The sequence below is a fragment of the Artemia sp. Qi Xiang Cuo genome, chromosome 16 (genome assembly GCF_049724085.1).
Source record: "Artemia sp. Qi Xiang Cuo chromosome 16, ASM4972408v1, whole genome shotgun sequence".
Classification (NCBI taxonomy): domain Eukaryota; kingdom Metazoa; phylum Arthropoda; class Branchiopoda; order Anostraca; family Artemiidae; genus Artemia; species Artemia sp. Qi Xiang Cuo.
In genome coordinates, this window is record NC_142809.1 from 26,448,651 (window position 1) to 26,463,527 (window position 14,877).

At 35.6% G+C, this 14,877-nt stretch overlaps 1 protein-coding gene across 1 annotated transcript in view; it reads right to left on the reverse strand.

Moving 5' to 3' along the window:
* Positions 1-1,406: 1,406 nt before the first annotated feature.
* LOC148942724 (RNA-binding protein 8A-like) overlaps positions 1,407-14,877 on the reverse strand; it is a 30,972-nt gene continuing 17,501 nt past the window's right edge. The window contains exons 5-6 of the mRNA XM_089102019.1: positions 14,102-14,226; positions 1,407-1,514 (exon numbers count right to left, since the gene is read on the reverse strand). Coding sequence (XP_088958145.1) covers positions 1,481-1,514; positions 14,102-14,226 — 159 coding nt within the window. The 3' untranslated portion in view covers positions 1,407-1,480. The remainder of the gene's footprint in view (positions 1,515-14,101; positions 14,227-14,877) is intronic.

Genomic DNA, 14,877 nt, shown 5'->3' on the forward strand with positions numbered 1-14,877 from the left:
CCGAAAAAAGGTCCCAAAAGGTTTCCAATTCACTTGAACCTTTCAAGCATCGGTCCCTGGGCTGAGGGGACAACATACGTTTGTTTTAGAGGGTGTTTTATTTGGGGGAGGAGGAGCTCAGAACTTCGCAAAAAAAATCTTGTCGTCTCAGTTTAAAACTTGGAGTCTTAGGTCCCGAGCCAAGAGGAACCTAATTTAGTCAAAAATTAGTTTAAGGGCATAATCTTCCTTAAAAAAAGGGACCGAAATTTTTGTCTGATCAACTCAGAACTTAAATCGTTTAGTCTTTGGGTCAAGCGAACAATGTGCCAGTGTACAAGCAAAAATGAAAAGACTAATGTGGGTTCCCTTGAAAAAGGATTAACTATCGATGCTAGAGTAGTATAGACAGCCAAATCAAATTGTAGTTATGATAAGACGAATTGACTTTCATAAAACCCTACTCAACTTTCCATATATGTATATAAAAAATAAACCCAAATCCCTTTCATTAAAAAAACAAACAAACAAAACGCACTAAACCGGCAACAGGCTGATACTTTTTTTTCGTAATAATACTTGATATGTAACAAAAAAACGAAAAAACAAGGAACTAATTTATTCAATATCATAAAACCATAAGTCTCCAGTTAACTAGATCCTAAACGTTCAAGAGAAATATAAGGTGACATAGGCCTCCTCAAAATTGCGGCACAAAATTGTTTGTTTTGTTTGAAACTTTCAAGAATCGGTCTTTGGGATAATGGGACGATACAGGTTTGTTTAGTCTTTTTTTTTCGTGAGGGCGGGGGGGGGATCATAATTTGCCCAAAAAACTTGTTGTCTCTGGTCAGTGCGAAACTTGTAGCCTTAGGTCCTCGGGCCAAGAGGTACCTAATGTGAAAAAAAAAATTAGGAACATGATCTTCCCCAAAATTAGGGTCCGAAAAGGGCAAGAAATATAGAGAAATTTGCTCAGTTTTCCACCTACCATTTCAAAAATTAAATCAAAATCCTTTTCATTGAAAAAAGAAAAAAAACCCACTAACCTGACAACCTGTCTATACTTTTTTTGTAATAATATTTGATATTTAAAGAAGAGGAAAAATACTAATTTATTCAATATTTTTAATGCCTTTGGCACCATAGCATATATATAATTAAAACATTATGTTATACATTTTATAGCAACACGTTAAAACACGTTGAGAATTGTTCTTTACAAAATTGTTTCCATTATTTTTTTTACCAAATGAAAAAAATTCGTTTGACTTGCAAATTTCCATTATACTCGAACAAATTTCGACCAAGTATTTTAATCAAACATTTTTGCTGAATTGCAAAATATTTTTTTTTGAAAAAATCAATAGAGAGCCAGGAAGAGCTAGTGACCCAGAGCTAAAACAGACCCAAACCAAAAACATATCAGTATTTTTCTTACAAATTTTAATTAGAGACTTCCTTACAAAACGATATTCAAAAGCCAGATTAAACCAACACGTTACATGAGTCGTCTTCTTTTTGATCGATGTGACCTGAAAGAAAAAAACAAATATATGGTGCAGCAAATGAAAGAATAGGTATACACGCTTCACTATCGAATATGAGGTCGTATCAAAACATTCCCTGATTTCACTTGGTATGACTTTTCTTCACGACGTATTTGGATGATTTTCTCAAAATCGTGTGCTAAGTCAAATAAATCACTGGCCCGGGCTGAGTTGTGTCATGATTTTCTATATAGGGGGGGGGGTTCCCCCTACGCACACAACAATGTATCTTCACACTAGTAAGAGTCAGCGATTGCTAAACAACGATTGAACATTGGCTTAACTTGCATTTAGGCTAAGATTATAAATTAAATTTTAGGCGATCAGAAAAATTGAGATGGCCAAGGAAATTTCCAAAAAGACTCTTATAGGTTAAAATACCAAGGGAGTTTCATTGGGTGATCAGAAGCCCTCATAGCGACGCTATATTTCGGGAAAGTGGGACAAAATTGGGAGAATTTAGCAGCGAGGACTCTTAAAACACTTTTCTGTTTAGTAATAAGAAGACAGTATAGCAATATACTATAATACTCAAACAGTAAGCTGTATGAAAAATCTGGTCCAATCCACTTTCTAGAGCTATAATGAGAGAAAGGTTGAAATGGCTAGGACACGTCCTGCGGATGAAGGATTGCCAAAGATCGTCCTTGTCGGCCAAACTAGGGCCCAACGAAAAGCTGCTCGTCCCCGAATGGAGTGGAAGGATATCGGAAGGAAAGACTTAAGGAAAATGAGAACTTCTTGAGAGGGTGTAAAAAGGGAGCCTTTGAATAGATTGGGATGGAGGAGGAGCGTACGTAGCTGTTTTAGCCTCAGGCAACTTGGTGCTGCAGTGAGCTGTAAGTAGTGGTAGTAATAATACGGTCAATTACTGCAATATTTCGAGGCATTTAAAAAAAAATTTGCAATACAAACGAACCAAAACTATGTGCAAAAGAAAATTTTTTTCATCGTAATAATGCTCCTTCACAACCTCCCTCAAAACCATAAATTTTAATACATAACAAGATAGTATTTCTTCAATACCACCTAGTTGTTCCAGTCCTCCAGTCCAAACATTACTGCAATGTTTCAAGGCACTTAAAAACATCTGCAATACAAATGAAACAGAACTACATACAAAGCAAATTTTTCCATCGTTACAATGCTCCTTCACAACCTCTTTTGAAACCATAGATTTTAATAGATAACAAGATGGCACATCTTCAATACCACCACATTGTTCTAGTCCTCCACAGCAACACGTTATCAAAAAGACGTAATGCAAGCACAATATGAAAATGTTCAAACAATCGAAAAAAGGACTAGCACAAGGTTGTAAAATCGTATATACAAGCGGAATTATTACTAATATTTATTACTAATAAAACGTTCGTAAATAAAATTAAACAACTTTCGAGGAAGCCATTTATCCAAATGAAAGTAAAATTAATATGCAAAATTTGTTTTAATTATTCATATACGGTGAGCCAAAATCAAAATCTGCATTAACATAAAAATGTTACAAAAAAAACAAGTTTTCTTACTGAAAGTAAGGAGCGACATTAAAACTTATAACAAACAGAAATTATTCCGTATATGAAAGGGGCTGTCCCCTCCTCAACACCACGCTCTTTACACTAAAGTTAGACTCTTTCTCACAACTTTGTTTTTTAAAACAATAAAAAACTTTAGCGTAAACCGCGAGGCGTTGAGGAGGGGACAGCCCCTTTCATATACGGAATAATTTCTGTTCGTTTTAAGTTTTAATGTCGCTCCTTACTTTCAGTTAAAAAAAACTTTTTTTTTTGAAAAAAAGGACTAGCACAATGTTGTAAAATCGTATATACAAGCGGAAACCATAGATATCTCGCTTCTTGACTTAGCCAAATGATTAGAGGGTCAGGATAACTGCAGTTCAGCAGCTTTTCGATGACAACATGCAATCGATGCTACAATCAATCACAGTTTATTTATTCATTTATAAACCACAAATTACCATTAGAAATGACACTACGGAGTAAAGTACAATAAAAAAAAACTCATTACAAAATGTCATTAAGAAACAATAACCATCAAAACATTAAATAACAATATCAATAATCATTAAGACTAAATATTGATACCGTATAAAAAAAGCAAAAAAACTAACAAAAACAAAACAATTTAACCAACATCACGATGGAATAATTCTATTTTAAAACGACCAGGTAAATACATAGCATATTTAAAATATCTAACGAAACCCCTTCTAAGTATACGTAAATCTATGTTTGTAAGCTACAATAAAACAATGTAACCTACAACAATGTAAGCAGATGCTACATCATTTGTATTATGCAAAAAGAAATATAGGAGACTAGAGTGAACTGAATTAATGACTAGTCGCAAAATGTCACTGCAAAATACGATTAAGAAACTGGTGGCGATCCCAGGGGCAAAAGTTTTTTTGTCCCCTTCTAAATTTTGAAAAATACTTTTTGGGGAATTTTCCTTAAAAATTCTTTTTTTTTGGAATTTGCAATTTAAAAAAATGCAAAATAGAATCCCTTCTTAGACTTGGGAAAATACATTTTGCCCGCCCCCCCCCCCCCAACAAAAAAATAATCTGCCAAGAGACTTTCATTTTGATTTAACACTTATTGGCTAAACAATTTAGCTTAGTTGAAAGATTCCGCTTAACTAAGGACGTTGTGACAATTACTACTCCACAACAGGAAATAAACCTTTAACATGTCCTCAGTGCAATAGACACCAGAAGTTCATTGGTAAGCCATGTTTCCTAAAACAAACTTTAAGCAGAATTTAAACAGATTAGACAATAGAGATATCACCAGCTATTTTAATATAGAACTTTTTAAATAGGTGATTCCAACCCATTACGTAATGTAGCTTAAGATTTATTTATTATTATTTTCTTTTAAATTCAACTTAGCAACGGTATACATATTGCAACATTGGTGCTGTAAAATCCACAAGGACATTCTAAATGCTAAAGTTCATGCCCTCTGCAGTTGCCATTTTTTTAAAGAAAATGGCTTTAGCAAAAGCTTTATAAAAAAAAAAAAAAAAAAAAAAAAAAAAAAAAAAAAAAAAAAAATCAAAATACAATTCCGAGTAATACACAAAATTCTGGGAGAATTCTCATACCATTTGACAAAGATTTTTTTTATTGATAATTCAATAAACATATTAAAAGTCATAGCGAAACCATGGAAAAAGTTTTGGCGCTATAGAGGTTTGTGCACAAGAGGCTTTTCGATCGGTTCTTAAATGTCACAGGAGTCTAACCATCCGTGGCAATATAACTTTTTGTGGCAAAAAGAATGAGCCGTTTCGCGTAGAAACTGTCGGTTGTGGAACATGGAATATGAAGAGAAGTAGCAAAAGTAAGAAAAACAAAGCAAATAAAGAAAGCAGTCTAATAAAATGTTTAAAGAGTGTTAAACGTCAGGGAACAACACTATCAGAAAGCCCTATCTCAAATTTTGCCCCTTTTCACTGCCCTATCTCCGATTTCGATTTTTTGAAGCGACTTGAAATGTTCTCTATCCATTCAGACAGTATTGTCTGATTCAATACATGATTCACATTATGGAGCGAACGCATTCCCCCGTAGGGTTAATCATTATCTCGGGTTTTTGAGACACGTTTGGCCCAAGTTAACCCCATTTAAGGCTTCTTTCATGTGGATAAAGGCCCAGTTTTTGAAATAAACTTTTTATAAATATTCTTCTTTTAAGTTATTAAAAAAGACTGATAAATAAGATGAACTTATAAAAGAACAAGATATTCTGTTTCTGTAAAATGGCTATATTTCACCCACTTAGAAACTGTTAATCGGACTATCAGAACACATTTAAATGAATAGATCCATTTAAGATTGAATGAAAAAAAAAAAAAAAAATTAAGTAAAAGGCGAAATTGAAACGTAATACGGATGAAATTGTTCCGTATATGAGGGGGCTGCCTGATTCTTGATACATTAAAGTATAGTGCTTTATTCAAAGCCATTCATACAGACAATTTCAAGGACCACTCTGCCTTTCCATGACGACAAATAAAAGTTTAAGTAGGGATAAATCCTTTTAATAGACAGTGGATAAATTTCACAAAAAAATACTAGATATTTCAGTCACATATGCAGTGAACGTCATCAGTTAATACAATCAGTAATATATCATCATCAGGATTACATAAGTAATACATCCATAGATAGATAGATATTTATTGCAATAAAAGCCACTTTAGGCCAAAAAAAGGAAAATCACACAAAATAATAGCACATGATTATAACACTCATAGCAAAGTATGGTAGCCTACATAACAATAACAACGCAAAATTACAAAAACATAATAAAGCACACAATACCATTAAACTAACATAAATAGATAGATGTATGTTACATCTATCAAGGGCCATGACTACAAAAATAACAAACAAGAAAACAACTTACACACATACAACAATAATTTCCACACTCACCCCACCCCCTTTACAAAAATCTATCTCTATGTGACATACCCAAGTTTGTATACTTTGCTATCATTCTTATTGTCCCATAATTTTTCGATCCCATTACTGAAACCAACCACTCACTTGTCCCCACATTAACAAAAAATAATTCTTTCCTTAAATCCTGTAATTCGGGACAAAGGGCCATGAAGTGAAGCAGATCCTCGCCATTTTCTCCGCATATAGGGCATGAGTAAGGACCGTTCTTTACCCTTACCCTCCCTAAATATTTCCTCCTTTCTCCAAGTGCTAGAATATTACCCCTCCCTTATATATACCACTTATTTTCTTCACTATTTAAACCCGCTTTAAAATAAATATCAAATCCCCAGACATCCTTCCTTTGCCGGTAAACGCCGAGGGACACCGAGGCCGCGACTTCAAACTACCATTTCTGAATCTCCTGATCTTCAAGCACTCTCTTTACTAGTTTTGCTACATTTCCTACTTCCAACCCTATCCCCTTCCCTTCATTCCAAACACCTGATAACCCACAACTATTTAAGATTGATTTCACCTGGGAAGCCCATGGACATTTCCTTCTATCCTGCAACACCTCCAGATAAGCTGCATTTACTAACCTATTATTCTGTAAACCAATCACCTTTTCCCAGTATCCTATCATTCTAACCAATCTTTTTACCCTCAATGAAAACAATCCTAGATCACACTTTAACACCAGATTATTAAATTTCCCGTTTAGCCCTAAAAGTCTCCTGAAATCTCCTAAATAAATTCTCTCTATTTTCCCCCCTTTTTCAAACCCCCAAACATCCCCGCTGCAACTCAATACTGGGCCTACCTTTTTCTCAAAAACTATCTTCTGTAGCTTAATATCTGCTGATCCTAAATGCCTAGGGGGACTCTTCTATAACACCGATGAATAACGCCCTTCTGACCCTTCCAACTCGCTATTTGCACCTGATCACTCCATTTCCCTGAACTTGTGAACTTACATCCCAAATAAATAAAATTCTTAACCTCTTTCATCCCTTTCCCTTTAAAATAAAACTTATTCTTTTCCCTTTCATCATTTCCAAAAACTAATATAACTGATTTTTCAATATTTAAAACTAATTTTTTACTCTCCAGATAACTATCCAAAATCTCTAACATCTTTTGCAAATCCGGAGCCGATTTCGCAAGCAATACTATGTCATCTGCAAATAATAAACAAAACAGCTCCAGCGACATTAATTTTAACATAGGGACATTTCTATTTCTAAAATACTGTTCAATATCATTAATAAAAAGAGAATACAAACGCGGTGATATAGTGCATCCCTGTTTGAGGCCTACATTACTTAAAACTGGCCCAGAATAAGAAATACCTACCTTCACTACTACTTTAACAACCTCATACATTTTCATTATAACTTCTACTAACCTAATTGGCAATCCTAATTTCACCAACACCGCTTTCAACAAACTCCTTGAAACTTCGTCAAATGCTCCCCTAATGTCCAAAAACGCCGTATATAGCCTATTTTTCCTATGCCTCCTATATTTACTAACTAAAACCTGTAAACAAAATATTTGATCAATTGTACTATAATTTCCCTAAACCCTGCCTGACATTCAATTAATATACCTTTTTAATGCAACCATTTATCCATCCTATTAGAAAGGACTCTACAAAATAGCTTACTGATAGAACTTCCTAAACTTATCCCCCTATAGTTCTTGTGTAGGTTTCTTTCTCCTTTCTTAAGTAATGGGATCATAATCGATATCTGCCAATTTTGTGGCCATAGAGGTGTACTTAGTATTGCCGAGAATATCAATGCAAGCACTGGCAGTATCCATGCTCTTGACCATTTCAGCAGCTTAGTTGGTACTCCGTCGATGCTCGGTGCTGAGTTCCCTCTCATGCTTTTCAAGGCGTGCCATATTTCCTCGTCATCATATTGCTACTGATGACGGTCACTGCATATGTGACCGAAATATCTAGAACTTTTTTGTGAAATTTATCCACTGTCTATTAAAAGGATTTATCCCTATTTGAACTTTTTATTTAAATCAATTTATAGGTGCAACAAATTTCATTACAAATTGGTAATTGCAACAACCGGTAATTGCAGGTGTTGTTTTTTCCGATTGCCTTTTAGAACCTTTCAACTAAATTTTTTTTATTTTTTAAAGCAAATGCGCATCAAAAGCCTATTCCATTCTTGAGGTGCGGCGGAATAATACTTTTTATACCGTTCCCAATTGTCATTGTATTTGAGCAGTCGTTCTTAAAGCCTTGGGGGCGGCCAAAAATTCCGAGTTTAACGTAAAGAGTGGGGGGTTGAAAACTGCCCCTCATATACTGTATAACTTATGTTCGCTTTTAGTTACAAGTTGGCCTTTACTTACATTTGAAAAAAAAGTTTCTTTTTTTATTTAATTTATATTCACTTTTGATACCATACCCTGGGTCATCCTAAACATGAGGAGAGCTAAAATTGCACTTTTGCAGAGCATTGTTTCGAGAAAATAGCTCGTTACTGTCTTTACTTTTCGAAACAGATTATAACTTTCAAGAACAAAGCATTATACGAGAGGAATTTATTCCCCCTAAGCCCTCATATTTCAGACTTCGTTCTATATTCATCTATATATTCGTTCTAATAAAGGGATATCAATGTTAAAATCTGTAATCATCTGAATATTTATTCAATTCATCTGAAGCATCTCTTATACAAAGCTTGAAAATGGGGGGCCTTAATCGCTTTTTAAGGCCTTTGGTTTAGGAATCCAAACTTCAGATAAAGAACTGTTGGCCAAGACCCTAATAGATGGTTACAACGTTAGAAAACTCTAAACCCATTAGTTTCATTGGACAAACAGTCTATAATAACAGTGGATCTGTTATGGACTGTGTGTGTGCTTACGAATGAGTGTTGTACCGCACGCCAGTATGATTTCTGTGGCTAGTAGGCCATATAAATACCCTATAGATTGTTCAGAAAATTTTTGATCGGTAAAATTTCGGCTCTCTGCTAGGAAAAATTAATGTTTTTTTTTTTTTGGTACAGTGGCGCCAATTCACGAAAATGTAGGGGGGGGGGGGGGGGGGTCAAGGATTTTTTTAAAGGTAAAAAAACAGAACAATATCGAGGAAACATACCTAAAACAGGGTATAACCATAGATCTTAATTCTCTTATTTAGCAGCTACAACAGCAACCACGATTTACTCGGTTGCAGCTACTGTTGCAACAACGACAAAAAATATTTTTTGTAAATTACAAAAGGCACTATATGTAGTAATTTCCTTTAAAATGAGCCATTAAACAGCTGTCTATGATGTTTCAGTGCCCCGCTGGCTGCGAAGAAGGAAGAAAGTAGAAAAGATGCTATCGATGCAGAATTTCGCGGTTTCAACCACTTCCCTTGTTTTTCAAGCCAATGGATTTTCCTTGTTGCTCAAACCCAGGGACTGTAAGTTTCCTTTATAGGGTTTTCGGGCAAGGTGGTTATAATCGTGTACTTTGTGTTTCTATCTGGCACTATTATTAGAAGTTTTAGGAGAACAGTACTATTTAATAGCTGTGAAAAACGAAGCACAGGAGTCAAAAATAAAAACGACCAGTCTCGCTGCTTTAATATAGCACATACCTAAAATAGAAAATAGCTATGAAATGGAAATGAGAAGGTATTATTCAAAATCTAGGGAGAGGGGAGCAATTGTCCACTCTGACCCCTAATTGGCGTGCCGGTTTTGTTGACAGTAGTTTTAAGGGTCTCACATATTTTAAATTAATTATGTAACTTTCATCAAGATCATACCGCTTTTGGGTTTGTTTAACCTATTTTTCTAAAATTAAGCAAACTTTCACGTGCTAAAAGCATGTAATATAAAAAAATTAAAATGAAAATGTTCCGTACATTTAGAATTAGTATAAATAGTATGTTTTGTTCTTCAATTTTTACAATGGATTCTATGACCAGAACTCCCTTAAATGCAAAGGGAGGTGGCATTCCCCCCCCCCCTTCCCCCAACCTCTCTGTTTTTAGTTAAAGTTTTCTGTTTGTAGAATAATGTTTCGATAATCCCTGATCGTCCCCGATTAAGTCCAACTCTTAAAATATTTTAGAGGGGTAGGGGGGGGGGACGACACACGCACAGAGACGACACCAACACCCCCCCCCCCTCTGAAATATGAAAAAATAATTTTATGGTCATCCTTTTTGCGGCTTTCAAGAGGGGTTCTTCGAACAAACCCTTTTCACAGGGGATTTTCCCAAACCTCTTCCACTTCTTTTCAAGTAAACATACAGTTTTATTCATTTATATTATATCTACAATAGCTCTGCAATAAGAGGTCAGCTGCCACCAAGCAGCAACTGTTATTACAGGCATAATAGATATATACTTGTCAAAATGGAATAGAATTAGCGAGAGGGGGAATCATACCCCTTTCATTAAGCTATGGATGCTTAATGAAAGTTAGAAGAAGAATCGGGCACTAAAGTATCTTTACTGATGTTTCAGGCACATCTCTCACTCACAGAAAGATCCACTCAACCCTCCTTCCCAATAGGGATTGGCTGAGTTTCTGTCTTTTTTCTTGCCGTTTCTGTTCTGCTGTTTTCTGCTTCGTTTACCATTTTTGCTGTCTATGTTTTTAACAAGCCTGTTTTTCTTTATTTTCTGTATTTTGATTGCGAATAGCACCGTGCAGTCTACCAAATTTTATTGGATTTGCAAAACCTACCATCTAGCGAATAGCACTCTCTTTGGATGTTTTGAAGAAAAGATTCACAACCATGAAAATAAATCCAACACTAAAACAGCCTCATCCTCAAAACAACTAAAGCAGTCTAATTGGATTAGCACTTTTTGGTTGGTCTCGTAAGTAGATAGCTCTCCCAAGAAGCTGGGTATACCGACTGCAGCAATGCTGACGATAGTAGCTCGGGATTAAATGATCCAGACTGTGACAGCGATAAAGAGAATTCAGTACTTAGACCAAGAGGCGTCCCTAGTGAATTATTAACGCTGGGAGCAGCACAAGTAAAAATACGAATGTTGGTTCGAATCTGGAAAGTATCTTCCCAATCCCATAACTTTTTCGAAGCTATCTGCAAGACACATAATTTTAGCCCATCCATCATAAACGACATGAATGCTCGATAGAACAGCACTCTTACCGTGATAAAAATGTTTTCTGCCCAAAAAGAGCCACTGCGCAACTTTTTCAACCAAAATCTTCGTGACGCTAAAATCAGAGAGCTCAAGCTTTACAAAAGTTACTGGACCATCTTTGAAGCTGTCAGTGAGTTTCTTCCCCTGTTCAAACAGACAACGATGATAGCTAGTGAGCATAATTATGTTTCAGCAAGCAAGGTTGTGTTGATGATCAAGTGATAGCAGTTGTTTTGTTAGACCTCAGATACTAGTATTACGGCTGAGTCAATTGACGGGCCGAAGGAACTGTTAGCTGTTTAACTTAGGGGTATTTTTCAGCCAGTCCTAATCTTGACATGATGTTCCTCACAAGAGCTGGCTTTATGGACCCCCAAATTTATGGAACAATGAGCCATATAGAGTCAGCCCGTCAGTCCATCTCCTTTCTTCCCCAGCAACACATTTCCGGGTAGAGCAGTACAGAAGAACTTGCTCAAATGCAATTGAACTACACATTTTTCCCTACTGACTTCGCTCCTACTAAGGATTCCTAAGTTTGACATGATATTCCTCACAAGAGCTGGCTTTATGGACCCCCTAATTTATGGAACAATGAGCCATATAAAGTCAGCCCGTCAGTCCATCTCCTTCCTTCCCCAGCAAATCATTTCCGGGTAGAGCAGTACAGAAGAACATGCTCAAATGCAATTGAACTACACATTTTTCCCTACTGACTTCGTTCCTAAGGAGTCCTAAGTTTAACATGATGTTCCTCACAAGAGCTGGCTTTATGGACCCCCAAATTTATGGAACAATGAGCCATATAGAGTCAGCCCGTCAGTCCATCTCCTTTCTTCCCAAGCAACACATTTCCGGGTAGAGCAGTACAGAAGAACATGCTCAAATGCAAATGAACTACACATTTTTCCCAACCGACTTCGTTCCTACTAAGGCAAGGACTACCCAAAACAGATCATCAGAGACGCATGACCAAAAAGACACACTTTTTTGCTAAGTTTCTAAACATGGATGCACTCTTCGAGGCAAAATACGAAGAATATAAACAACTTCGGTATTGGCAGCGTAGAAGTAATATCAGGGCATATGAGGAGAGAGTTCCTGTCTTCTTGAAAAGGAGACAAAGATAAAGAAAAAATAAACCAAATCTCATAGAATTTGACTTGCTACTTTTACAGCTACCTGGAGTTAAGTCAGATTATACCAAATTATATCATTGGTCCTAATGATAGGACCTTGGAGTAATAATAAACACTGAGCTACAATTCACAAGCCACTACAAATCCATGGTGAGAAAAGCTTCAAAAGTAGTTGAAATTGTTCGTAGAAACTTCACCTTAAGTAATCTTAAGCTTTTTTTTCAACTTTGTTCAAGTCTCTTGTTTGGCCTATCATTGAATATGGCCACACGGCAATAAGACCGCACCTTCAAAAAGACTTTGATGCATTTGAGAAGATTCAGCGAAGAGCAATAACCAAAACTATGTGGCCTCTCCTACTGTGAACGATTAAAAAAGCTGTCACTTCCTTCCATCTCCTATAGACTCCTCCGAGATGACCTTATTTAAACTTTCAAGCTATGTCACAAGTATTAAAATAACATTGGACCAGAGGAAATACACTTCTTCAACACAAACAATGTGCGAGGACACAACTTTAAGCTAAAGCAAAACACTGTGAATAAAGAAGTTGGAAGGTGGGCCTTCTTAAACCGAGCAGTCAAGGAATGAAACAACCTCCCCCAAGAAGAGGTTATGGCTGACTCAACCAAATCTTTCAAGAATTGTATTGACAAGTTTTTTATTGGAAGTAAATTTTTATAGAGGCGAAAGCCTTTTTATTGCAGTATATTATTATTCTCATTATTAATAAACTTAGTTAAAAGAAGCTTTAAAATAATAGTCTATATTAACCGTTTACTTCTTTAGACTTCATGTAGCTTTAGGAACAAATACGACCCTGCAAGGAATTGTTACCTCTGAAATTGGGAAGTTGAATACATAGCGGTTCGATAATTTCAAATCGATTGGCTACCCCATAGTTTTGACAAGATCACATTTTGGCCCTCTGCTTTCCAAAATTGTTGTTTGGCGCCAAAAACGGCAGAGCAAGCTACTTTTCAGTGCCGCAATATCTTTTACAACTAAAAAGGGCACTAGAACTTCGAATTTCTGCTTGAATCAATCTTCTGCCGATATCTAGGACCATTGATTCAATAAAATCTTCGTTGGGAAAAAACAAAAACGTTTCTATGGCCAAACTTCTCTATATATAATATAATAATAATAATAATGAAAAAGAAGAAGACAAAAAGCAAACTATGATTCTCTGATATGCTGAATTTGGAGGTTGGATGTCGTTTTCCCTCATTCCGAAATTTGGCAAAGTTTCCCAAGCTTCTAAATTTCGATGAGTAAATCCAAACTTCATGAGTTTCATATATTTACGATCACCATGAACTGCCAACTCTTTCATGAATATATTGTTTCAAAACTCTATATTTTAGAGTTTCGATTAATATTACTACGAGTCGCTCCTTACTTACAGTTTCTTATCACAAACTGTGATAAATATGTATTTTTGTCAAAATGACTAGTCAAAACTGTCAAACTGAATTTCACCATGGATAAGTAATTCATAAACACATAATCATCAAGTAAGTTTCAGGTTAAATTCGAGTTTTTATGGGAGTTAATTAGTGTTTGGGGAGAATGAGCCAGAACGTCTTTTCGCTCGTCCTCATAAAAGAGTATACACTACTGTCGATTGTTCGACAGTTTCCTTGGTTAAGAAAGTATACAAAGTAGCATATTACCAAAGGTAGAAAGGACGGTCGATCAATACAATTAAAACGAGTTCTAACGAGGGGAAAAGTTTGAGAGACGTGCTGCTAAATATACATGGTAATAAGTAGCAAGAAAGAGAAAGTCAGCACGAATACTCACTTCTTGGGCCCCTTGACGAAAGCCCAGTTCACTAAAATTTTCTGATCCAAAAACGTTGATCCATTAAGAGCATCGATAGCAGCACTAGCTTCTTTATATGTCTCGTATTCGACGAGTGCATAACCCTAAAAAGAGAAAGCACTACAGATAATCAAAATTATCTTTCTTATAAAAAAAAATCGGTTGAAAAAATATTTATCTGCTATAACTAACAATGGTAATACTAAAGGAAATTTCCCACATAGCTTCTTTGAATTCAAATGCTGTTAATAGAGGAACATTGGCAGCATAAATTGTCGAAATAAGGTGTAAGAAAACGGTTGAATAAAATAGAACTTTGCATACAAAACCACTGCCTTTGTCATTTATGCTAGTAGGTATCTCTCTGAATTTTTTTTATATTTTTTCGTAAATATTCTACCCAAAAAACCTAAATAATTTACTTCCTCTTAGAAAGTGTCCTTAAGACCCAAGGGTTGCTCTTTTTTTAGAAAATGTTACATTTTTGGTAACAGATCGATGCTCATCACACATGTTAAAAGCGCATAACTTCAAAGTAAGAAACACCGGTAGTTCGTTGAAAGGTCACCTTTATGTTCGCTTAAAGTGCTCAGTCTTACAACATGAGAAGAATAAGAGATAATTCAATCAATAGCTATTTGCACTTATGCTAATCTGTCCCTTTTCATTGTTTTGTGCTCATGATACATTTTAGCAGCATTTTATTTGCATGAATTCGGTTTAAATAGGGCTCAGGTTAGGCTACTTAAATAAAA